Source organism: Lagopus muta, chromosome 2, assembly GCF_023343835.1.
Source record: "Lagopus muta isolate bLagMut1 chromosome 2, bLagMut1 primary, whole genome shotgun sequence".
Classification (NCBI taxonomy): domain Eukaryota; kingdom Metazoa; phylum Chordata; class Aves; order Galliformes; family Phasianidae; genus Lagopus; species Lagopus muta.
Genome location: NC_064434.1, coordinates 38158484 through 38184689, shown reverse-complemented (window position 1 = coordinate 38184689; position 26206 = coordinate 38158484). Strand labels below are relative to the sequence as shown.

At 40.7% G+C, this 26206-nt stretch overlaps 1 protein-coding gene across 1 annotated transcript; it reads left to right on the top strand.

Moving 5' to 3' along the window:
- Nucleotides 1-6234: 6234 nt before the first annotated feature.
- NDUFAF4 (NADH:ubiquinone oxidoreductase complex assembly factor 4) lies at nucleotides 6235-19295 on the top strand. The gene is made up of 5 exons (XM_048936560.1): nucleotides 6235-6425; nucleotides 6837-6934; nucleotides 9101-11284; nucleotides 15763-15896; nucleotides 18649-19295. Exons 1-3 carry the CDS (start codon nucleotides 6299-6301, stop codon nucleotides 9395-9397), a joined length of 522 nt encoding a protein of 173 aa, XP_048792517.1. The 5' UTR covers nucleotides 6235-6298; the 3' UTR covers nucleotides 9398-11284; nucleotides 15763-15896; nucleotides 18649-19295.
- The last annotated feature ends 6911 nt before the right edge of the window (nucleotides 19296-26206 follow it).

Sequence of the window (26206 nt, the reverse complement as noted above, 5' to 3'; positions counted from 1 at the left end):
CAGCCTCTTTGGATTACACCCTAAGCCTGAATTTTTGATCTGTTTCAAATATGTTTTTGTCCACAGCCTTGGACTCCTTCCCATTCTTTTCATTCTTACTTATCCTGTCTTCTATTAATGTTAATGAAGTCAGTGGGGTTATGTATTAGTTTCTATCAGTTCAAGGTAACCTCTAAACAGCTTATTACATAACATATGTTAGCAAGTGAAGGCAATGACAAATTTAAGAGAAATGTTTGGGTTTGAATCAGCAAAACTTACCTTTTGTAATCCTAATGGTGGCTGCATATCTTAGAAAAGTTATATGATGGTTTGACACTTGTTTCAAACTAAACGCTACGTTAATGTGACGTATTCCCCAAATTATGCACTGCATCTCACTTTCTGGTAATGTAACACTACATTCTGCTTTACTTTAAGGTTTTAACTTAAAGGTTTTAGGTTGTGACCCTATGCCATATTTTCTTTGTTCTGCAGTACCTTTTTATCTTTCCCTAATAAAAACTACTTCTAATTAATGAGGATACACTTGCTTCTTGGAAAAAAAGGGCTTGGAAGTATAGAAATGGCTGGTGGAAGCAGAGACAGAAAATACTTAAGTTAGTGATTTTAAAGAATGAATTACTGTTTAGCAAAAACTAAGATGGAGGGCATTGCACTGTTTTGGTTTTTTTTGTTGTTGTTGTTGAATTTTATTATTTTTAATGTGCTTCTAGTTTAAGACAGCTGCATATCCTTGGTTTTTACCAGTTAATTTCAGAGTAGGTCTTCATAACATGAGCTTAGTCATAAAAGGTGTTTTTAGCATATGGAACTGAATCCTCTGAAGAAAAATGAAGACAGTGCTAGTGTAAGTCTCTCAAAAAATAACATGACAAAACACACATCTCACTGCTACAATAAATTCCAGTACAAGCATGCTTCATTTTCAAATATGCTATCTCCTACTCCACATTTCCAAGTCAAAGTAACCTGTTAATTGAGAGCATAATGATTAGATAGGAAAATTATAAAGGATGACATCAAGTATACAAAGCCAGTCAGTCAGGAGAACGTAAACGTAACATCTTTGAAATCAAAGTTATTTGACAAGAAACTAGTAACCTGTGTGGGTTGGTGTGTGAGCCTGTAAATGTGGGCTTACTATGTTCTTCATAAGCTTCATCCAACCAAGGACAGAAAAAATTCCTTTAAAGAAAGCACTGCAGCCATCTAGCCTTGAAAAGATGCAAGTGTTTAGTAGCTCTCTGATCATAGCATGGAATTAAGGAAGAATCTTCCATAGATTCATAAGTATTTCAGGACTCAGTAACAACTGGATCAGTTGAAGCCAAAAACATATAAGCAAACTGAATGCAGTAACACATCATCCAGAAATTACTTAAAGGCAACAGTGATCTAAAAGTTAATTTTTCTCGAGTTCATCTTTACAAAATTGCAGGACATTTCTCCTTGGCTCATAACCAAGTCTTGCTAATGCTGTGTTCTCTAGTTATTCCTAATGCTGATGAGATAAGGAACAAACGGATCAATGCTCTCATTGTGTTTACTGGGAAACCAACAATCAGGACAGAGGACTGAATTCCCTGAATCGTAATTATACATGAATTTGCTAAAGTATCCCTCTATATTGCTCCAATTTATGAACAATCAGTAACAAAAACATGAGGAAAAAAACAAACAACAGTGTAAATTATAGAAAAAATGGACAGAAAATATGACAGTATACCATGAAAGAATTCTAGCTGTCCCCTGCTTTGGCCTCTGGACATTCTCAGTTCATAAATCACATGTCAGATCTCACCTTCACTCCTCTCAAAAATTCTCATGTTTGGCATAACTAGGAAAAAAAAATCTTATTTCACTGAGATTACCTGCCAACCTGAACTATTACCATGTATACTAAAGAAAGGTGAGAAACCTTGATACTACCTCACAGTAAAGTTAATACCAGGTATTCCTATTGTCCCTTATATAAAGGGAATTTGAAATAGATCCATCAGTCTTTTGATGCTAGTGAACTACTCAAACTAAGCCATCCAGCTGCAAAACTGACTGAAAATGGAAACAAGAAAATATTACATAAAAGGAAAACTAGGATGAAAAACTGAGACAAAAGGTTTAAAGAATGGCTTAAAATATACTTTATTTACCAGACATACAGTAGTTTAGGAATTTCTTGCTTTGACGTGTAAAAATGTTAAAAAGGAGATCTAGTACAGCAGCCCACGACACATGCTTGTTGTGCAAATTCCTCTATTTTTCTCTGATATGTTTGATTGCTGTCCATTGTTGACAACAGACTTCTAGTACAAAGGAACTCAGTTTGGTAGCCTGTGTTGTTCCCCTTGGGCTGTTTTGCTAAAAAGAGATACTTGGGGACTGACTGACTTCTTTTGTTATTTTTAAATTCCCTGGGAAAATGCGGGCTCTCAGATCAGGAAAACGGGTAACATTATGGAAGCTGAATACAGGAAGCTCCTATGCTTTAGGGAACTACACATTTGTTTTTTTCAATGATCACACTTTTGCAGATACATTACACAGAAAGAAATTTCAGGCTCTTGATTTCTGATAATTCTTTCAACATGGTAACACTGGTAAAAATAACAAATGATTTTAAAAAGTGTTGTTTAATCCCAATTTTTCTGCCTGCTGTATTATAAATGAAAGATTCTCCAGAATAAAAGTTTTGCACTTCTGATCCTTCCTTATATATAAAAAAGAACAGCCTTGTGCCATCCTCAGTGATAGCAAGTGACAGGCTGAGAATGACATCACTCTTTATTTTTAACCGCCTGCCTTCTGGTGAATTTATTTCGCTGTCAAATATTACAACAGTGTTAGTCACATTCAGGCTTTACAGAAACAGAATCATTTGCTGGGTTTGACCCCAGAAGGCAGCAGTTCTTCCCTTCTGAAAGAGAGAATATTTATTTTCAAATTTGCAACAGTGGCTTGCCTCCGCAGCCAGATTACTAGGAATGTCTTAGAGAAATGCTAATATGTGTCAAAGGTCTACAACAACCAAAAGCATCCATGTGAATTTTGCCATTACAGTTATGCTGAACATAGACTCAAAGAACAGGCTAACCACCTGCAAACATAGCAAACCCTGTGCTCAAGAACACAAGTCAGCAGCTAATTTGCTACAGGTATTTCATTAGACATGCCACAAGTTTGAGTCCAGCAGCTTTAACAGCTAGACTGTACCTATTACCACTAATATCACTTATCCTCCTATTATTACTACATATCCAATGCCTAAAATAGGACTGGGTTAGTAAGTTCATTGCCAGAGAATGCGAGTTAAAGATGTGCTTCCATCTTTGTACAGAGTGAAAGCCTTTAAGGTGAGGAAGCAGAGAAACTGCCCCAAGAGAGCAGAATCCAGTGCAGATCATGTTCATGCTACCTTTTCTCCACCACCTTTATAAATCTATTTGCTTTTTGTCATCCACTAGCATATCTTTTGAGTTCCCTCTAAGGGGAACACTGTCACTCATTATTCAAGCACATTGTGGCATTAATTACTATCACATCAGCAATGTTATTACTAAATAATGCTGCTACCAGTAGAAGTCCAAGTTTTGTCTGAATTGCTCTCCTAAAAAAAAAGAATACAGAAGTTTGATCTCTTTCACGTCCTTTCTAACACTCCCTCTCCAAATTTCAGGCAACTGCTACCACATATGAAGTCAGCAACAGCACGTACACAACTTAAAAGCACAGAACAATTATTTATTGGTTAATTCACACAGGAGCTATTAGATTTTTAATACACTTTTCTCCTTTAGAAAGTCGCCTGATGGTTCTTCAGTCTGTCATTGACCAGTAGAGAAGGGCTAGCCTTGTTTCCTGCAATAGACTAGCCCTTAGTCTTGCTGTTTCTGTCCTTATTTTTCTCTCAGAAAATTAGTATCTTTCATGCTTACATTTTTTGTCATGAAACAATTTTATCTTTATTTCCAATTTTACCTTTCTTATCTTGTTTGCATAGTTCAATACTAAGTACTTTCTCACAACACTTTCTCACCATTTAGCAGATTTCTCAGAAGTCAGAACTGTTGTACAGCTGAGCTGCATAAAAACAAGGCTTGGGGTAACAGGCAGGTAAGAGACTGCACTCACCATAGCTGAATAACATAGCATAGTGTATAAATTCTGAACAGCACTTGTTCTCCTAGTTTCCATTTAGGGTATATGTTCTGGATGATATCTGCTTATAAATTACTCTGCTGTCACTGAGAAAACCAGCAATGTGCCTGTAAGGAAATACTCTTGTTGTGGTTTAACACCAGTGGTTAGCTTAGCAGCACCATGCTGCTCTCTTGCTCACTCTCCTCAAAAGGATAGGAGGAGAAAACACAATGAAAACAAAAACAGCTTATGGGTTAAGATAAGGAGAGGGATCACTCACCTATTACTGTTAAGGATGAAACAGATTCAGCATAGGGAGATTAATGCAATTCATTGCTAACTAATACTAACCTAGAACAGTGAGAACTGAAAGTAAACAGAAAGCACCTTTTCCCCATCCGCCCTCTTCTACCAAGTGGTGCTAGGGAATGGGCCATTCCATAACGCTTCGTATCTGTCGCGGTCACTCTGCCCCTGCTCCACACGGGTCCCTCTCACAACATCCTTCCCAACTGACCCCACCCCCACATGGCCTTCCCACACGCTGCAGCTCTCCCAGCACCGCCCCAACACGGCTCCGTAGCGCCGTGCCCACCTTTCGGGCACCGCTCCACCCGGGTCTCCACGGCTGCAGTTCCCCCGGCCCTCCCGCCCCACCGCGTGTGCTGGGAGGGGACGGCCCGCTCCTCCGTGGGCGCTCCATGAGCCCGGAGCTCCTCCCGCGCCGGCCTCGGCACCCGCGGGGCCGTTCTCTCCCATGTCGGCTCCCCTCTCCCGGCTGCTGTCGCACGGCGGTTCGTCCCTTCCTTCCGTCCGCTCTCGCAGAGCGCACCCGGCGTCGCTCACGGCTCAGCTCTGGCAGCGGCGGTCCCTCTGGAGCAGCTGGAGCTGGCTCTGTTCTCACATGGGCAGCGCTGGGCTCTGCTCACTGAGCCCACCACTACCAAAACATGACATGTAGGCTTAATGCACATTAAGGACAGCATCCACAATTACTTCCATGTTGCCATTATTTGCCAGACCTGTTGAAGCAGGTCCAGAGGAGAACCAAAGATGATCAGAGGGCTGGAGAACATTTCCTATAGAGAAAGGCCCAGGGATTTGGGTTTGTTTAGCTTGGAGAGGGCTATGGAGAGATCCCACTGTGGCCTTCCAGTACTTAAAGGAAGCTCATAAGCAGGAGGGAGGCTGACTTTATGTCAACATAGTCTGATACCGATAGGGAAAAGCGGAATAGCTTTAAACTAAATGAGGAAAATTAGGTTCAGTGTAGGAAGCATATTTTTACTCAGAGGACAGTGAGGCACTGGCACAGCTGCCCAGAGGAGCTGTGGTGCCCCATCCGTGAAGGTGTTCAGTGCCAGGTTGGACGGGCCCTGGGCAGCTGAGCTGAAGGGGCAGCCCTGCCCATAGCAGGGGGTTGGAATTAGATGGGCTTTAATGTCACTTCAAACACAGATCATTCTATGATTATATCATCTTTTAAGCCTGTGAATTCTGAAACACAGCTTTTCACTGTGGATAATGTTAACCTACCCAATCCACATTTTCGCCTTGGGTTCCACTAGGGCTTCCTATATTTGTATCGAATATAACCCTGCTTGTAAATCAAGTGAATACAATTAGAAAATAGATATAAAGTCACCTATCAGCCAGCAATTCCTGTACCTCGCACCAAACGCTGCAGCGAGGGGCGCCCACGTTACCGAGGCTGCGTGCAGGAAACTCGGGACGAGCCTGCCACCTGGAGGACGCTCCTCGGCAGGAAGCAGCCGGCCCTGGCTGTCGCTCACACACACGCAGCCGAAGCCTTTGGCTCCGGAGGAGGTGATCCCGCAACCACACGGCAAACAAGCGGCAAACAAGCGCCAGTCTCGCGCCGTGGGGCTGCCCCTGGCCGACGTGGCGGCGGGGCCGAGCGCCCCGGAGGCACCTAGCCAGCGCCAGAGAAAACGGTGCGGCAAAGAGCTGTGAAATAAACAGCGGGCGCGTCTTTCTGCGTTTATTTGTTAGCTGTCTGAGCCAGCACCAACGGCGAACCCCAGGGTCACCCGCCGCCAGCGCTGTCACCTCACCCCACCCCGGCGTCGCGCCAGCATTCTGCGCATGCGTCCCGCCGCTCTGCGCAGGCGCATAGTGGGACGCGACAGCGGCGGCGATGGGCGGGAGGCTGGCGCGTGTATTCCGGACATTCAATGTGGAGAGCCGGGCCCGCCGCGAGATCAGCAAGGAGAAGCCCACCCCCGCGCCGCGCCACCCCACCAGCCGCTTAGACGAGCTGACCGGTGAGGGCCGGCTTCACCGGGGCGGCTGCAGCTAGGGGCGCCGCCCGCGGGAGAGCTGGGCCTGCGGTACAGGCTGCGCGGGAGGAGCGCCGCAGAGCGGGGCCGGGCGGGAGAGGCGTGGGATCAGGGCCGCGCGGTGGGCTGAAGCGGCGCGGGGCCGTTGACATTGAGCGGGGTGGCGCGCGGGGCATGCCGGGAACGCGGCCGGCGGCGTTGGGCGGAGCCGTCGGTAGGGCAGTTGCTAGGGGCCGCTCCTCTGTGTGTGGGGAACTGCGGGTAACGGGCTGTAACGGGGACGGGCTGGTGCTGGGGCACGGCTAACAGAAAGGGAAGTTTTGTGACTCGCCTCTCTGCTTTTTTTTTTGTTTGTTTGGTTTTTCTTTTTTTTGTTCTTTACCCCTTCACCTTCAGACCGCCCTGAGATACAGCAAGAAATTTCCAGGAAGGACGACAGGCTCCTCACCTTGTTAAAAGATGTTTATGTGGAGTCCAGAGACCCCCCGGCACAGGTGAGTGCTTCTCTGTCTATAGGAGGCATACGAGCATTAGCTCTGTTGTTTTCAAGTCCAACACAAATTCTAAGGCATTTTTCTTTTTAAAGGGTAATGCTCTGTTAATGCCTAGAAGCTTTGCTGTTGGTAGATAAACGTGATGTTTTCAGTGCTCAGTTACACACCAGTGGCACAGATTGTGATCATGCAACCTATATGCTTACAGTCCTCCACTTTAACATAGCAGTGATCTTCTTTTGTTCTTCACTGAAGTTTCAGTTTCTGCTCCCTCAAATGCAGAAGGGCAGTTGGCCAACCCCTCTGAAAGATACTGTTTGCCAGAGATGTCCCATGTGGCTCTTAGAAGAAAAGAAGTTGGGACTGATGTTGAGGCATGATATGGTAGATAGCAAAGGCATTAAAAGATTTCTGATGTTAATGATATCTCATACAGAGCTTTTTCCTTATGTGGCTCAGGAAATGCCCGGGTTTGTTTATTCTTGTACAGCCTTGTGGACTGTTTGGCCATCAGGTTACTCACCGCAACACTGCAGTCTTTGACTTGGAAAGCAAGGCATACCCCATCCAGTAACAGGATGTCTGGGGCGTAGTCTCCTTTTTTTCCACCTTCTTCCACCTTTTTACCTGTTGCATTATTGGACCATTTTATTCTAGCTCCTTCTTTCACCAGTAAAAGCTTTATACTCATCTAGCAATAACATTTCTAATTATTCCTAAGTATTTCTGATTTGCCACATCCACAGTACCATCCATGTAAGGCTAAAGTATTTTAAAAGACACTCTCCCCTGAAGCTTCCAAATAATCTCTATCCTTAATTTTTGTAATAGAGGTTAGGACTCTTAATCTTACAGAGCTGAAAGTTTAATTGCACTATAGAATCATAGAGTATCCCAAATTGGAAGGGACCCGTGAGGATCAACAAGTTCAACTCCTGGATCCAAACAGCACCACCCAAAAATCAGACCATCAGCAGAAACCAGCATTGCAGCAATATCTTTAAACATTTTCATTTGTAAGCCTGTCAGGAGTAGTTTCAGGAAAAGCCACAAGTGGAACAAATCTCAGTGCTTCATTCTGTGCCTCCTGCAAGACAGCTGCCACATAAGACTTGCAATTCTGGTGTGTCTGCCTGAAGTTGTTAGGAAAAGCATGGTTAATGTGTTAGCAGAGAGGCTTGTGAGCAAAAGTTTCTTTCTAAAAGCTTCCTTCTTGTCCTGATGTTTTTTTTCTGAATACTTCTTTCCTCTGAATACTTTGTGCAAAGTGTATACATATTTGGTGTGTCTGTGTTACATGAAAAAGTATCAGCTTTCAGTCCTGTAGTGACAGATACCTCAAGATAGGTCATTTTATTAAGGCTTGAAAACTTATTCATTATCTGAGTATAACAGGCAGTTACAGATGCTATAGCATCCACATTAGTTTTTTCAGCTTTGGGTTAGTACAGTAGCTGCACACACTTTCCTTTAAAAGTACTTCTTAAGAAGGTTTCCGTTGTTTCTTTTTTGTAGTGTCATTCATCAGTGAAATCTTAATAAAAAGCAATATAGGGAAGGTAGAACAGGTTTGGAAATGATTTAGAAAAGGAAATACAAAAGGACTTGAAAGAAGAGACTTTCTGTGTGTGAGTACTGCAGTGGTCTTGAGATTTAAATTGCACATGATGGTGCTAAAATTTTTCTTTGTTCAGCAGAGCTTGTTCTAGAGACAGAGCGTGAGAGGTGATAGCTTTTAGTTGCAAAACTGAAATACGAAAATGAAGGAGAATGAAAAGGATACCAATTTTCAGTGTGATTTTTTTCCCCTTCCTCTCCCCACTGGCATGAATCGGTATCAAATATTAGGTCATCTGCATTTACATTTGGCTGCCACATGGCTTGTATGAAGGCTGCTGAGTCTGTACAGCACTTCAACAGTACTGGATTGTAGCTTTTCATGATGCGGATAGGGAGTTGGCCCTCTATATGGAGTGGCTGTGCAACAACTAGCTGTAATGTCTTTGACATTAAGAAGTGAGGGTGGCTAAGCTAAACTTTTTATGGCTGTAAAAATGGGAAAAATTAATGGGCAATGCCATATTTAGAGAAGTAGCTTAACTGTTACAGTATGCATAGTAAAAGGAACTGCTGTTAATCTCTTTTTGTTTTTCTTCCCACAATTAGGTAAAAGATGGAGGAGGTGAACATCTTCCACGTAAACAGGTGGAAAAGAGATTGACAAAACTAGGTCACTTGGAAGAGCTAGATATTAAGAAAGTTCCCAAAGGCAAAATTTCTATTGTGGAGGCTTTGATGCTTCTTAATAATCATAGACTTCATCCTCACATATGGACTGCAGAGAAAATAGCAGCAGAATACAATCTGGAACTGAATGAAGTCAACTCTCTTCTGGAATTCTTCATTCCTTTTTCCCTTCAAGAGTTTCCTAAAGAAACAAGAAAAGCTATAAAACCAACATAAGAATATTTACAAAAGATTTGTGTGATCTTGTTTGTGTCTTAATTATACTCCTGAATATATTCAGTGTCTGAAAAGTGCTGGTAATGTGTTATTCAGCAAGGCTGCTGTCTTGTACCAAAAAGATGTATTCAGGCAATTCCATTCAGTATTTGATAGCTTCAGTTAAATCTGGTAATGACAGGACAGAGTTTGTAAAACAGATTTTAACAACTAAGTTGTGTGAGAGCCTGTCACAGGATTCTGATTGTTGCATTCACGTTTTTTTCATTCAGTTAAAATACTCAAGTTCTATTTAGAAATTTAACTTAAACAAAAAAAACCCAAACAGGTTGTCTTTCTTAACAGAGACTTCCTGGCCTCCAGCAAAATCAGTGCTCTGTGTGTATTAGCTTTGTAATTCATGTTGCAAGGACTTGCTCTCAAGGTGTGTGTATGTTAAAGCAGCTGTATTTCTACTGTATAAAAGTTTAATACTTACGCTTTATAAAGAGCGTTAGCCATAAGAAGATTTAGGATGCTCAGCTGTGTCAAAATACAAAGGTGAATAGCAAGAAGGCTTCTTTCTGATGACTAATGTGTGACCGCTCTTCTACTCCATTCTGATTTTGCTGAATTATCTGTACCTCCCCAGGTTCTCTTCATCAGTCGCTGAATTTGTAGAGTGAAAATCTAGTACGGCAGTCTTTTGCAGCAGCCTCTGGCACTTGCTGTATGGGAAGTAATGGTTCATGTAGTAGGTAGCTGTTAAATGCAATTGTATCTACTGATTGGACCCATTAGTAGATCTTTTGTGAACGTCTGCCTGTGCTGTTGTAATAAGCCTTTTTCCCCCACAGAGGCCTTCTCTGATTCATCCAAGTACAAGCTTAGATCAGCGTGTTCACTGATAAACAAGTTTTCCTCAGGCTACCACACTCAAGATAGACAGCATCCTTTAGTTTTTAGTAAAGAAAGTTAAACTGAGGAGATAACTGGACTGTAGCATTGATACTCTGGGTCTGTGTAGATAAGGAAGAAGTTTAGTGTTGCTGGCAAGTACTGATTAATGAAAACTGGTTCATGTTCTCCAGCTGACTTAGAAAAGAAAGCAGAGTTTATGTTTAAAATTACAGTATGATTGCTTTCATTTAAAAAATAATAATGTTGAAATGTTTACACTGCAACGTGAATGTTTCTAATGCGCATCATCAAAAAAAAAGGTAAATGTAACTGCCTTTTTAATGACTTCTTTGTTAGGTCTTAGGATTCTGATTATGGTAAATATTTTACCAAGAACAACATCAGCTTTGCTATTTCATAGCAAGATTCTTACCGCTTCTCTGAGGTGGAACAAAGTGTTTAATTATAGTTTGCCACAGTATATTCAAGGTTTTTTTTAAAGTACGTATCATTATAGACTAGTGAAAGATTGTGTAAAAATTCTGATTGGTCTTGGATGTGGGTAACCTGTAACTTAATGGGGACAGACCTGAACTGAAAATAACAAATAATAATTCTGAGCTGTGAGACACGTTATAATTTTCTTGTTTTCCACAAAATACCCTTCTGTGCTGTAACAGAAACACTGTATTTTTTCAATACTGTTCATCCTAGTGTAATACTTAAGGTGGAATTCAGTTGTGGAATACATTTGGTACAGATACTTTATTTTTGTAGGATACTCTGTGATTTCTTCATTTGTAAATGGATCTTCAGTTATGCATTGGAGTTAATTAAAAACTTGCTTTACAATCAGCATTAGACAGTGGTTTAACCATGCCCCTTGATTCAGTACTTGCTTTGGTATTTCTTTTACACTTTTAACTTGGTTTTGTCTATTCCCTTTCCTGTGGCTGTTCAGCTGTTGGCATAAGAAGAAGGTGTTCTTCAAGCAAATGTTTTGAAGTGGTAATTATAGAGAATTTATGGGGATCTGCCATACAGGTTGATGAGAATCTTATGTGGATAATTTCTCATGTTTCATTTCTATGAATGTGCTGTGCCAAATTTCAAATGTTTTTGACTGCTATGTAGAATTACTAGATTTGGTAAAGAACAATTTACATTGTTCTGTAGGAGTGTTCCAGCAGGTATTCAGGCTTTCAGTCTTGAATTTTCTCTGAGATGTCTCTAGGGGGAGTCTATTTGCTCACTTGTCCGTGTTTTCTGGGATGTTCTCACTTCAGTGCATCCGTTTCTCTAGCATTCTGTAAGTTTGTATTCCCAGTCTTCTCCAGCCAGTCTTCTCTGCCAGGTTCTATGAAAACTTTATGTAGCTGCACTTTTTGCTTTTTACTGACTCACAGGCAAATGTTGCTTATGTTGTGATATCACAGTATCAATGACTTGTTTTGTTACAGCAGAGTGGTATCTTGCCTTCCAGGAGTAGCATATATGAAGTAAAGGTGAGAGGATTGAGCAGATGTTCTGTTCTGGAGAACTTGTGACAGATTTTCAAAAGGAATGTAGCTTTTCATACATCTTCAGCATTTGTCCTTTGAAGTATTTTAAACGAGAATAGATCTTGTGCTGCCTTTCTTTGTATTAATTGTGGCCAGGGTCTTGCAGTTTGATGCTGAGATAGCAGGTTCAGTGTTGTAAGGCAAGAAAGAGGTTTAACTCCACTTCCTGTGCAGTTCAGTGAGAGGGAACTTCAGTTTAAAAAACAAACAAACAAAAAAAAGCAATGTTTCTGTAGTTATCCAGCATATTCAACCAAACTGTCTTTTAAGCGACCTATTTTTACCCAAGAAGGAAAGAAAACAGTGCTCATAAGTTAGATGTATGTACTAAACTTAAGGAGTATCTTATTTCTGTGTTGAAAAATGGGATCAAACCTCAAGTAGTCGTAATACAGGATTGAAACCTCTGAAGTTTAAAAGGGTCTCTTTGTTTCAAAGGGCCTTTTTCATATAAGACTTTACTTTCTTGTTTGAAATTCCAGGAAGCTTCAGGTTTCATAGTTCTGTGCTGGAATGCTTTTAGAACAGGAGTTTTCTGGTTGTCATGTGGCAATGGTGTTGAATTCACAGCAAGAGCTGTAGGGATCTGCTCAGTGCAGGCAGGCTTCAGTGCAAATGGCTTTTGGTACTTGAGACTGGAAGGGCAAGGAAGGTCTGTGCTGACTGACATGCTATTAATGATCAAACCACTGCACTGGTGCCTGTCGTTACTGAATACATCTCAGTAATCTGTGAACCTAGTTAATTTTGTAACCTTCCATAATTTAGGTAGGTACTGCCACGTTATTGTTGTTAAGTGTTTTCTGTTGAGAGAAAAAGCTTCCAGAGAAAGCTTTTGAAATAGAACAGCCCCCTAGAAGGTGATGACAAGCTATTTAGCCCGCATCAGGATTGGGTGTTGTAAGAGGGTGCAGTAGGACCATCCATGGTTTTTGGCCTCCTGACAAAGTGTGGCACTGATGCATTAAAAGAGAAGAAATTGGAAGGGAGCTGTAGCAGAGTAGTCAGCTCCTATGGGGATGTAAGGCTTTTGTAGGACTGAACCCCTGTGGCTAGGTGCTCTGGTGTACAGGAGCAGTCATACCTGTGAGTGGGGTTACCCTATAGAACGGAGTCCATTGATGCTGCTGGTTCCAGCCAGGCTTATTCCTGCCACAGGCTTTTGTAAGCAAAAGCATGGATGTAAAGTAACTGGTAGGTCTGCTTATGTGAGAGATGTTTGGAGAAAGAAAAGCAGCTCTGGCAACCTGCATGTGGCTGGGAATGCTGAGCTGGTGCTAACTGCCTGTCTTGGCAGAGAGGATTGAAAAAAACAAAAAAAGATGAAGGCGTAGTCTCCAGAGTGTTTTCTCTGAACTAAAGGATGCCCTGTTCTTAATTGCACAGAGCTGTGTTCCCAGGGGAAAAAAAAAAAACAAAAAGAAACAGGAAAACATGCTGCAGGTTGTGATTCAAGCAGTTCTGACTCGCCCCAGACCAGGTGCTGCCTGGGCCACAGTTGTGCTGCAGGGTTGAGGTGCTGGGCAGGAGGCTGTGTGCTGTCACTCTCAGTTGCCTTCAGTCCTGGTCCTTGTGCTGGTAGCTCAGCATTGTACCCTAAAGCATACTATGGGCCGGGCTGTAAGCTCCCTCCTGTTGAAGAGGAGAAGTGGGTTCGAGATTATGTATTTAGAACTGAGAAGCAGTCTTTTACCCTTGTCTGCATCAGTTGCTATCTTTTGGTTGGATCAAACACATTTGTGTTACTTCTATTACCAGCCACGTCCACAGGGGGGAAAAGTTGCTAAAATTGGGCATAGTACCAAAATGTGACTGAATTTTTTGAGTACACTATCTGCCAGTTCTTGATTTGGGACAGGAAAAGTTTATTGTAAAACCTATTTTTATAGTCTAGTAAAATATTTTTATGTTTGATATGAGATGTCGTTTATTGCTAAGAACAGTTCAAACTGAATGCAAAATATTTGGTTCTAAGATATCCCTCACCTTGCCATCTAATGGGAAATACTTTGTTATTGTTCTAGTCAATCTCAGAAACAAATGCTAAGACTTCTGATAAGCAGAAGTTTATCCCAACCTGGTTGCTACCATTCACTCCCTTGCCATGATCCTGCCCTCCCACTCTCCCTACTAATTTGTTGCTGGGTGCCATCTGGCAAGTCTCTAGCCCTGTGTCACAGATCTGTAATTAATTGTGTACAATGAGTGAGGCTGATTTACTGTGTACCTAAAGCTACAGTGAAACTGGAATAAATAGAAAGCAAGTGCATCGAGTAGCAGTGAATTAAAGTAAAGCAGGCTACTGAAGATGTCTTCAGGAAGAAATAATGCCACTTGTCTGGTTTTGTTCCTCCACAGGGGAGGAGATTGGGAATAAAATTCATATTGTATTCCTCCTTTCTCAACTAGCTGTCACCTGTTAAAGATTTCATGTGTGGGAACAAATTCATAGTTGTTGTCACTTAAAGATAAATTCTATCAGCTCACTTCTGCACATGCAGTACTTTAATATTAAACTGGAACTATTTTTCCTGTGACTGGCATTTAATCACAGTTTCTTAACCTTTTTGGAAACAATACACTATGTTGTATATTTTTAATAAAGGTTATTTGAATTTTACCATGGCCACAGGTCGTGACTAAAAGCTGACAAGATGCAACTAAAAGCAAGTCTTGTTTCCACCAGTAACAAATATCCATTTGTAATGCATTGGTTCAATAACATAAATAGTTCTCTAGCCTTAAAAAGTAGTGGAAGAACAGTGTTTCTGAGAGATCCTAAGGAAAAAAACATAGTTTTTATGGCAGAGCATTATAGGAAAACCTCGTTGGGCTTTTATACTCAAAATGTTGCATTTTCTGCAATTCTGCTGCTTTGGAACTTGTTACAGAATTCAACCCTCGCTTCAGCATTGTGCTTTACAATACAACATTCACTTCTTCCAAGATATGCAATTAATTCTCAGTCAGGACGAAGGCCTGAGCTGAGTGTAAGCCATACTACTCAAATCCCACTAAGATTGTTGCAACCTGCAATAATACTTTTCAGAAATATGAACCAATCCCATTGTGTTAGCTGCTAGCTACTTCTGAAAATGAAAAAGGAAAATCTAAATCTAGTTAAAATGGAAATGCAGAATATGATATTAATGTAAACAAATTACATAAAGCATTTGACATGCTGTTGTTCCGTTGTGTCTTGAATTTAACCTCTCTGTGGTAATTTCCCTTTTTAAAAAAAGTCATTTTTAACAGAGTATGAAAGGCCTTTCTTAAAATAATACTTTATCCTTGTTGAAGCAACAGCATCTTCTTTGCTATCTCCTGCACGTATCATCAGAACTTCTCAGAATGAGGAGGAAAATCAGCAGACAAATAGTGCCAGGCTAAAGAACGCCATGAAGGATTTTGATGTGCTTTGTCCTGTCTGTGCAGGGCACACTTACATTGCGCTTGTGCAGTCTTGATAAAAGCTTTGTTTCAAGTTGAAGGCAACTTGAGTCTGAACTAACTTCACACACTTCTAGCTTCAAGTTATTTTTGTGATAAGGAAAAGTGATTACTTAAGAGATAAAAATGCAGGGTTTGTTTCAATTGGTCAAACCGTTTCTATGGTTGCAGAGTGGTATCTGAAGATTCAGCTGAAAAAATGTGTCTTAAAGATGAGAAAACAGCTTATCTGTTGCATCCCTGCACTACATTTGCTAGGCAGGAATGGAGTTCCAGGCTTGAGAGGAGATACAGCTTGATGGTTTTGTTACTGGATCCTTATAAGTAACCCCTTTTCCCCAAATAAAACTTTCTAAAAGCCAAGTCCATCTTAACTGCTGGTGGCTTCCTTTCTTTGTTTTATGCTGTTAACTAGGAAAGATTTGAAGTGCCCCCAGATATTTATCAGAATATCATGTGACCTTTTTTTTGAAGGGGGATCCAAGGGACCTGAATGCATCCTTTGGGAAGATGACCTTCCAGGATGCACCTAGATCTGAAATATGAAAGCAGATGCAGTGTTTGTTTTGGCTGTGTTCTGCAAGGTCACTTCACCCCATGGCTTTCAGGTAAGTCATCGCACAAAGAATTACTTAATTTGCTGCTACCTTTTTACTCTGACTTATCATTAGGAATAATATTGTCTGACATCACCTAGCAGCGGAGAAGAAATAAAAAGAAATATAAGAAATTAATGTTGAATTGTCATAGGCATGATTTTTTTAAACACATGCATATTTTGCCTTTTCTACATTTAAATTTTAGAGAGGTTATATTTATTTGACCTATAAAATTGCAGGTCATTAGAAGCATCTGTAATTGCTGCAGCTCTCTCAGTGCTTGTCCTTAGTCTGTTAAGGTTATTCAGTGCCAGTTGTACTGGATTAATAAGTGCTGGATTCTTACTGACATGCAGGAGCAGGATGACATAGCTTTAATAGGGGCTGAGCAACCTCTGTGGAAGTCAAGCGTAAGTAGCTACCTAGGTATCTGGGACCTAATCATTATGGTGTTGAGGAATTATCTTAGTGAAGGGAGAACTCAGCATCTCATATGGAAAAGAGGCAGATCATTTGCTACATCGAAAAGTTGGGTGCCATTTTGTAAGCAGTCGTGAATCCATAGAGTTGCAGCGTAATTTAGATTGTAAGGAAATAAACTATTGTGTGCAGTCAAGCTCTGGATGCTCCCATAGCTGAATACTGCACAACTTGGGCAACCACTTCCAGTCCCTAAGGATGGGGAAAATTGTTTCCTTATGTTGAAGCAAAATTCTCCCTGTTGCGACTTACCTGTTGCTGTTCTGCTGTGCGCTGCTGGGAAGGGTGATTTCACATTTCCTATGCTCTGCCAACATTAAGAGTTCTGAGGAAAGAAACTTGATTCTGTTCACCTCTGCCTTACTCCTCCACTTGGAATATCATTCTTCTTATTCCTGCTTCTTCCGGAGCTCACTTTTTTACCTCATCTGTGAGAGGAGAGGAAGGTGACATACAACTTAGAAAACAAAAGGATCATTCAAGAGAATGCAAATATGCAACGTAAGGATTAGTCCCACAGTTGTAATAATGTTATTCTTTTTCCTGTTTTCTTGTGCATTTTCTCTGTATGTATTTCACATCAGGAAATGCAGTGATGTCTGAGAAGCACAAGCCAGGCTTCTGAGCAGAACAGGGATACATGAGTAAAAATCTGAACAACATAGCATTGCCTTAATTTATTTAATGAACAGTAGCGTAGAAAAATTGCATGTACACTCACAACCTCTCCTCTTCCCCTAGCAATTTCTCTCTAGTAATGTTTTCTGATAATAAGGTTACAGAACCCACAGTACAGTCAGAGAGGGCATTTTATGAAAGGAATTGCTTCCACTTACTGCACACATTAAAGATTTTTAGTCATTACTCATTTTCAAAAGCCCCAAACTATACGAAATTGTTGGGAGCAAGCATGTTACAGATCAGCTTTAGAATTCACGTTGCTTTGATTCTGCATTTTGATGATATTTTATTGATCCTTGAGTAATTTGATATTTTGCTTGCATGTCTCCCATGTTTTTACAGAGATGCTTCACAAAAACTTGCATGCAATTTCTTCATGCTTCAAGTCTGCATCAGATACATGAAGAAATCTGGGGGTGAAGCCTGATGTTTCCATTCTTGAAAAGCAATTCCATAGCAACACACATCACATTTTTATTAATGATATCTCTTGAATTACTCCAGGAATCCCAGAATGGTTGGAGTGAGAAGGGACCTCCAAGTCTATCTGGCCCAACCCCTGCCCAAATTGGGACATCCAGAACAGGGCACCCAGGGTCGTGGCCAGGCAGCTTCTGAAGGTCACCAAGGAGAGGACCCCACAGCCTCTCTGGGCAGTCTGTACCAGTGCTCTGTTGCATACAGGGTGCAGAAGTGCTGGCTGGTGTTCAGAGGGAACCTCCTGTCCTCCAATTTAATGCTATATCTGTGTTTTAAGAAAACTAATAGCTTAGCACCATGTGCACATTTGTCTCCATGGCGGGTGCTCACCTTAAGTTCAGGTTGGTAGTAAAGAAAACTCAGAAACCTCACTGCAAGAGGATGGTTATGGGAAACCTCATGCTCCGGTTGCAGGGGTATGACTGCTCTTGCTGAGTGAATGGAACAGGGTAGACTCTCAGGTCCCATGGATTATATGCGTGAATATTTATATACAAAAATGATCAGGTTCCCACTGACTGAAATGACTCATGAGATTGAAAATATGAGCAGTCAGGCCTTAAGATTAGCTCTGAGACTCCAGTAAATTTCTCAGAAATAAGGCTATTTCAGTTCACTTTTTTTTCTCTGAGGGATGAAAAACATTGAAATACTCTTCTATGGAAGTGTGAAATGGCACTCTTGTGAGTACTTAAAGCTACGATAATGCTCTACTCATGTGCTATTGATCTGACCATGTGAGAACGCTTTTAAAGTAAAGATGATTGTAATAAATTCAATTAGTCTAACATTTTAGAGTTTTCCTTTTTACACACAGTGATAGAACATTATATTCATAGAATCATAGAATAATTCTAATATTTTGTTATATTACAAAATCTCTGACACTAAATCCTGAGCCAGTAAATGAGTGAACCTTGAACAGAGAAAAAGGCTTTTTTGCTTATAGACAAATATGTATGTCTGTGTGTATACAAATACACAGACAAATAATGCCAATCATTCTACAGTTAGTGCGATAGCTTAGCTCTTGGGAGCAGTCTAAGCTTGCAAAGTGTGCAAACTGCACATGTGTGCAAATTGGAAAGAGGTGATTTTTTTATCAACTTTCTCATTGCAGTGTTCAAGAGTGTGCTGTTCTCTGGACCACTCACTGCTGTTAATTCTGCCACATGGGTCAGCTGGATCCCAGGTCAGCATGAAGTCATTTCTCCTGCACGCAAAATGAAAGTCAGTCTATTTATGTGTACCATCAGCAGCTGGAAAGCACCAATGTTTTATCTCTTGTCACTCGTTACAAATAAATCATATCCTTCTTCAAAATTGCCATGCAGAATAGATATCAAGGATTTGTATGATATTGTTCAGTGTTTAGAAAATATTTAATCATCACTGTAGGGTACAATTTGCATTATTCCCATTTTTCATGCCAACATGATTTGTATGGCAGCCAATGTATGCTAATTAGTCAAATTTCCCTAATTAATTTTTGTCAATGTGTTGTCCTAACATGACTTGAAATGTACAGCTTATTGTATTAAATGTATTAAAACTGCTTCTGCTTTCCACTGTGTACCAGGGCATAATTTGCTACCAACAGCGTTTACAACAATTTTTAAACGCACGTATTCTAATTAAAGTGAACATCCAACACGTTGGCCAAGGGTGAGTCATACTTTGTAATAGCTCTACGGGGAAGAAGGTTGGAATTATGTGTTCTTTCAAAGCAATGGCTGTGAGAATAAATTGTTTTCTTTTTATGAAGTACTTTTTGTGCTGTTTGTTGCACGCCTAAAAGATGGATCAGTGAATATGGAAGTGTGAAGACTGGGCATGTGTCCTGCCTGGGACAAGAAAGGCAGCTGTGCTGCAAGACTACTTGAAAACTTTCTTGGTTTGCTTTTATTGCTAAGCTCAAAGCCCAATCTGTGCATTTTCATCACTGAGGAACAAGCAGATGCCACCCTTGTTACCATGGTTTCTGTCCAGTCACAGTGCCCTCTCAGAAAAACAAGAAGTTTAGTTTTATATTTGATACATATATTCCTTGGGTATCTTAAAACAGAACTGCAACTTGTATATCCATGGACACGTAGTCAGGGTTTGACTCTTGAATGGGGCACGTGCTTCCCTGGGCCTAAAATATTATTCTTGTGCTCCAGAGAGGGCTGAAAATAAATGCCACTACAGCAATGCCTTCTGCAAAGAGCGTTGGATGGTATGCGAAGACCCTTTTGAAAACCACAAGTTATGGTGGAATATGTGCAAAGAAGAAAGACATGAAAGGAATCAGTGCTGTCGGAACAGTAGCCAATATTACCCATTTTTTAATGAATTTTTAGCTTTTTCTTGTAGTTATGGTTCTCAGAATATGATGAAGAAAGGGAGAAGAAGCTCTTCTTTAGGTAGCAAATTATGTGTGAAATGATACGACACGTGCCAAGGCAGATGAGATAATCTTATTTTAAATGTGCCAGCTGAAACAAGTCAGAATGAAATCTCAGTACAGAGCTGATTCTAGGGGGCTTCAGAGATGTATCACAATCACTACCCAAACCTGTTTGTGATTTTCTGACCCACTACCACTTCCAACTTTCAACGCATTCTAAAATACTTGTGAAGTGAGGCACGAATAACACCTGTCACTAAAAAACTGTAAGGAAGATACCCTCTGCCCTAGCTTTTCCCTTCTCCCCCCTCCACAGTAGATGAGAGCCATGGTAAATCTGTAAACCAGTGAAAATGCTGACTGATTGATTGGGCTTATAATTGCAAAGGCAAGGAGACATTTCTGCAAGTGTTTAGATCAGCTTTGTCAGAAGTGAGTGTGTTGCAACAACTACACATTTAATTCTACAAAGAACACATGGGGAATAAATCAACTGTTAGGCTTGAATTACAGTGCAGGAGGGATAATTGCCATCACGGAAAATTTGCTTAGAAACAAAAACCTCTTGTAGTGCACAAACACCTGGAATAGAATTATGCTGAAAATTAATGCCAAGCATCCAATCAATATCCAATGGAAATATTGACTAGTTACACCAGTCAGAGCTATGAGAATTTGTATTCTCAGTGGGAATGAAGAAGGGCAGCATTTGAACAGACTTCCAAAAGATATTGAGTGATGCTGATGGCTCACGAGGATCCTTTTGTTCCCCAAAGCCCCAAGTACTGTGGAGCTATTTGTTCTGCAGACCCTGTGTGTTTGCCAGGGAAATTACCTAGATGTTCACTCTGGAAGGCCTGCTTCAGCCCTGTTAATTAGATGCTTGATTAAAAGTTGTATCAGAAACCTAAGATGAGCTTTAGGATCTGGAATACTGGAACTAAGATGCTTTACACAACAGCCCTGAACCAAACTAAGCCAATTTTGCATTCAACTAAGTACAGATTGGCAATTTGTTCTTCCCTGCAATGTGCCTTCCCATCCCTGCTTTAAAACATAGTAATGATATATTATATGCTCAGCGTATAAAGTGTATAAAGCATTCCAAGTCTACCTAGGTAAAATCGTGCAGGTTACTGAGTTTTGCAAAATTTTGCCTGTTGTAAAACCTTGGTTTCCTTGTTATTGATGCCACTAACTGCTCCCAGTCATCTGAAGTTCTCCAATCTGAACAAAATTTGTTGCAGTTATTTTGGAATGCGGAGTCAAGGCTATAACACAATCTAAGATCTTACGTTAAATAACTATAAAGAGGTAGTAATTACAATATTATCAGTCCTAAGCATATGAAGGTCTTCTGCCTCAGTTGCCAAGAGTCATATCCCTCTGCCATTCATAGGGACCCAGACAGGTTTGAGAGTCGGGTTCATGCCAACCTCATAAAGTTCAAGTGCAAGGTCCTGAATCTGGGTTGGGGCAATTCCAAGTACAAACACAGGCTGGTCAGAGAATGGCTTGAGAGCAGCCCTGAGAAAAAAGATTTGTGGGTGTTGGTTGATTAAAATCTCAACATGAGCTGATAATGTATGCTTGCAGTCCAGAAAACCACCTGTATTGTGGGTTACATCAAGAGAAGCGTGACCAGCAGGTTGAGAGAGGTGATTCTACTCTACGCTGCTCTCATGAGATTCCTCCTGGAGTACTGCATCCAGTTCTAGAGCCCCCAGCACAAGAAAGACATGGAGTTATTGGAATAGGTTCGGAGAAGGGCCATAAAGATGATCAGAGGGCTGGAACATGTGCCCCACTGGGACAAGCTGATAGAGCTGGGGCTCTTCAGCCTGGAGACGGGAAGGCTCCAGCAGGACCTTATAGCAGCATTCCATTACACAAAGGGGGCCTACAGGAAAGCTGGGGAAGGACTTTTTATAAGAGGACAAGGGGAAATAGCTTTAAACTGGAAGAAGGTAGATTTAGACGAGATGTTAGGAAGAAATTATTTTCTGTGAGTGTGGTGAAACACTGGAACAGGTTGCCCAGAGAGGTTGTGGATTCCCCCTCCCTGGAGGTGTTCAAGACCAGGCTGGATGGGGCTTTGAGCAACCTGGTCTGAAGGGAGGTGTCCCTGCCTATAGCAGGGGTTGGAACTACATGATCTTAAAGGTCCCTTCCAACCTAAACAATTCTGTGATTCTATGATATTACTGCCCAGGCATCAGATAATTTGAAAAGAAATATGAGATTCACAGGGGTGATTTGATTTACAATTATTGAACCTTTGGTGCTGACTTTTAATCTTTTCTTCACAATCATAAGGCTTAAAACTTTCATTAAAAAAGAGAGAAATAAAGCTTTTCACCTGCTAACAGGACTGAAGGAATTAAGACTTCATTTTGAAAGGGAAAAAAGTAATATATTTATCTCTGAGAAAAAGGATGGAAAAAGTAATGTAGAATAAATGATCTCTTAATCGGATAATATGGTTTTGGTTTGGAGGAAGGTTTTCCAGCATATAATTAGGCATTTTCTTCAGCATTTATGTCTTCTCATTTTTCTTAAAAAAAGAAAACAGACAGCTCATGCATTCTGCCTATAAATGGAATTATACCTCAGATACCCAGAACCTACACTGCTGATTTAGCATATGGTGTATTATGGTTGACAGAGAACAATCCCATTTTTTTTACTCAAGAAGAGATTGCATTTTAGAGATGCATGAAATAATCCTGTATGCCATCCCCATATCACTTTGGATTACCACAAAGAAAAGTAAGATGTAAATCAGCAATGGTGTTATTTGCTATCAAAAGCCCTCAGTGGGCTACCAAAGGAGGGTTTCTGTATAAACAAACTGATCTTTATTTCCTGTGGTTTATTCCAGAGCAAATTGTCTTTCAGTGGTTTATGGGTATTCTGGGTTTTTCCTCTATCCGTGTTCTCATATTTTGTACAATCTTAGATGTGACTGCTGCGATGATTGAGTATGATCTAAAACACAGTGACACAGTGTTTCTCTATTCTTTGAAACAGGAAACAAACTCTAGGGGGGAAAAAAACTAAGTCTTCTATCGATAAATAATTACCCAGGAGAAAAAAATCCTGCGTGATCCTTAGAAAATCACCATTCTGGTTTATTATCTTTATGACTCATAACAGGGCTCTACTTCTAGACTGACCATTTGTGTTAAACTTCCAGTTGTTTTGCAATTTTCTTGTACTGGCGCTTATTGTACTGAAAACAGATTGCGAACACAAACTGTGATTGAGGAGTATTGTGAAACATCATCTCTGTAACGTGTATGCAAGCAAACACAGTTGGTATTCATCTAACGTGTAGACGATAGGAAATACCTCTAGAAGAACAACTGTCAGGAAAATGACAGGCCTGGACAAAATACCAGCGACGCCCAAGGAGATGTGCAGGCAGCTCTAGCGTGATTCCTGCCCTATTCTTTGTGGAGGAGAGACACCCTGGAGGCAGCAGAAGTCATTTTGATTTTGTTCCCTGCAGACTCATCAGAGGCAGGCTGCATCTCCTACGCATGCTGATGTCGTGCTGTGACCAAAACACATTTCTAATAAGGCTGGAGCTAGCACTAGCACAGCAGATCTTTTCCACTTCTGGCTTCTGTATATGTCCCTGTTGGCTGCAACTCTGCAGAGAGCGTACAGAAATGGCAAGTGGCCTTCGAGGGACACAGAGCTACAGCATGCAGACAGACCTGCAGGCCAGTCCTTTTTTTTAGTGTGTAATTAAATTGCGGGACTCACTGTCATGAGATGTTGTAGAGGTCAAAACTATAAGTGGATTTAAAAGAAAAAGTCAAACAACATACAGGCAATGAAGTGGAAGTCCATCTGTAGCTGTTAAACACAGCTGTTGGGATGTAACATCCGATTTAGGAAGAATAACTGCTAAAGGAGGTCCATAAGTCACTGACTGCAGGAAACCAGATGTAATCACTCAGTACATGGCTGTGCCTGCAAGTATCTATTGATTACTCTTGAAATGAATAGAATGGGTCAAATGGATCTTGGCTTTGGTCAGTTTTGTGTCCCAAAGGAAGCTTAAAATGGTGACAGCCTCGTGATTGAATCCACATGGCAGTGTGCCAGCATGAGTGCTATTTTCGTCCTCTTACTTCTCCTCCTCCTCCTCCTGAATCCCATCCCAGATGCTGTGTGTTGGACATTTTTCCTTCTGTGCTTCAGGAATTTCCCAGTGTGCCACAGGAATACAGCTGAGAATGCTTAAATCTGATGCCGAAGTATTTTCCTTCTGTCTACAAACAATGCAAGTTTAATAATTCAGAGGTCTTTGCCATGCAGATCCTATCACTCAGATGGCAGTAGAAGTAAGTGGTTATTTTAATCAGACATAACAGTGGCTGCTGCTTCAGGTGATCTCTGCAGACGTGGCAGAAATGGCTGAAGCTGTTAAGGCAATTTCTCTCACACTTCATTGACCCTGCAGTCCAGCTGGTGGAACTGGTGCTCTGTGAGCACCCCAGTCTGCTCCTGCACAACTCAGTGGATGCACTTTGAGCTAATCTTGGCTGACCTTTTGCTGAAGCAAAGAAGAAACACTTGTATGAACCTTTCTGCCAACTCAGCTCTGCAGACAGTACCCTCCAGCAGAAAGGTAATCATGTCAAAACTTCTACAGATGCTTTCACAAAAGTTATTTAACACAACTCCACAGCCCAGCAAGACCTCACTCCCTGTGTAGGCAATCCAGAATATAGATTTTTTCCCTTTCATCCCTGAGACAGAGCTGGAGCAATGTTTCCACATAGGCAGCAGGCTGCTCAGACTGCAGAATTCTATTTCTTCAGTAGAAGGAAGAAAGACGCCATGCTGTGTTGTAGACTTCTGATTAAATTGGCAGAGTTGGAAATCATAGATGTCATCTTTGTACTGAAAAGGGCTCATTCCAACGTGACTTCTACAGAAAAGCTGTTCCAGAGCCAGATTCTTCTGATGATTAGAGACGTTCTACATTTCAAACCTAAATTTATTCATTGCTCTTCTTCCTCCTTGATGATTGCTGTCTTACTGCCTGTATATTTATAGGCATAAATCCTAATATTAGAAAAGACTTTATACAGAGCAATCAGGAGATCTATGATCTGAGACTGTAAAAAGGACGATTTCATTTTTCCAGTGATGTAGATTTAAATATATCTTTGCTGTACCCACATCCTCTCTGCATAAGAAAATCAGAACTGGCATCAGCTGGTTTATTTGAAGACAGAAAGGGAAAGGAGTATGCCAACCAATAGCAAAAGGTTGAATCTTCTAATGCTTACTTTTAATAACCCAAAATTATTTTAAAAGGGGATAGAACTTCTTCAGTAATAACTTTCTTCTCCCAAGTTGTCAGCATTCATAAAATAGAATAGTCTCAAACTATTCATTTAAAGAGATAATTTGCTTGTTCCTGGATATTTTATCACCATCCCACAAAACAATTACCAACAAAGCAGAAAAAAAAACAACAAAACAAAACAGTGGGTAGAACTTCCTCTTATCTTCTAGAAAGGTGATTTAAAATGCTTGGATTTTTAAAATACAAAATTAATTAGCAAAGAGCATTATAAAAGAATAGCCTGTTATCTGTGTGATTGCCTTTATAGGTGCCTTACCTTATTGTTTCTGGTGAAAACCAAGTTAACAAGGAAAAATGCATCAAGCAAAATGTAGTATCCATTTCTTAATACAGTCCACAGGGATTCTCCCTTCTCCTTAAGTGTTAATATAGATGATGACAAGAAGTGATTTAAGAGCTTTTTTATTGCTTGGCAATCTCCATATGTTTGATAGTCCTATTGTATTAGGAGTTAAAGAACGATGTTAATCTTTCTGTTCTTTCTCAGACTTCTGTCTGATCACTAGAAAGCTATTTGTTCTCTCTTTGTCTAAGTAAAATGGATAAGGAAAAAATATATTTCTTCAGCCTGTGGCTACCCATTTGAATTCCACTGAATGGTCTTCAAGTCAGGGGGCGTATCATTTAAGAGGTATAGGCACACACATGAAAAGCTCAATGATAACAGCATCTGAAGTGCTTATTATTGGTATTTGTGCATCTAGAAAACTGTGATGAATTTAAGAGAAAAATTAAAGATCTATGGAGGTCACAATGATGTTTAAGGAATATCCATTCCCTTATTATTTTCTCAGTGTGGAGAGCCACAAGGAAAAGCTGACTTTTCTGTGCAGAACTCTGATGCTGCTACAAAGGTAACAAATTTTCTATCTCTCTCTTGTCTTCCTAACTTGGACCTAT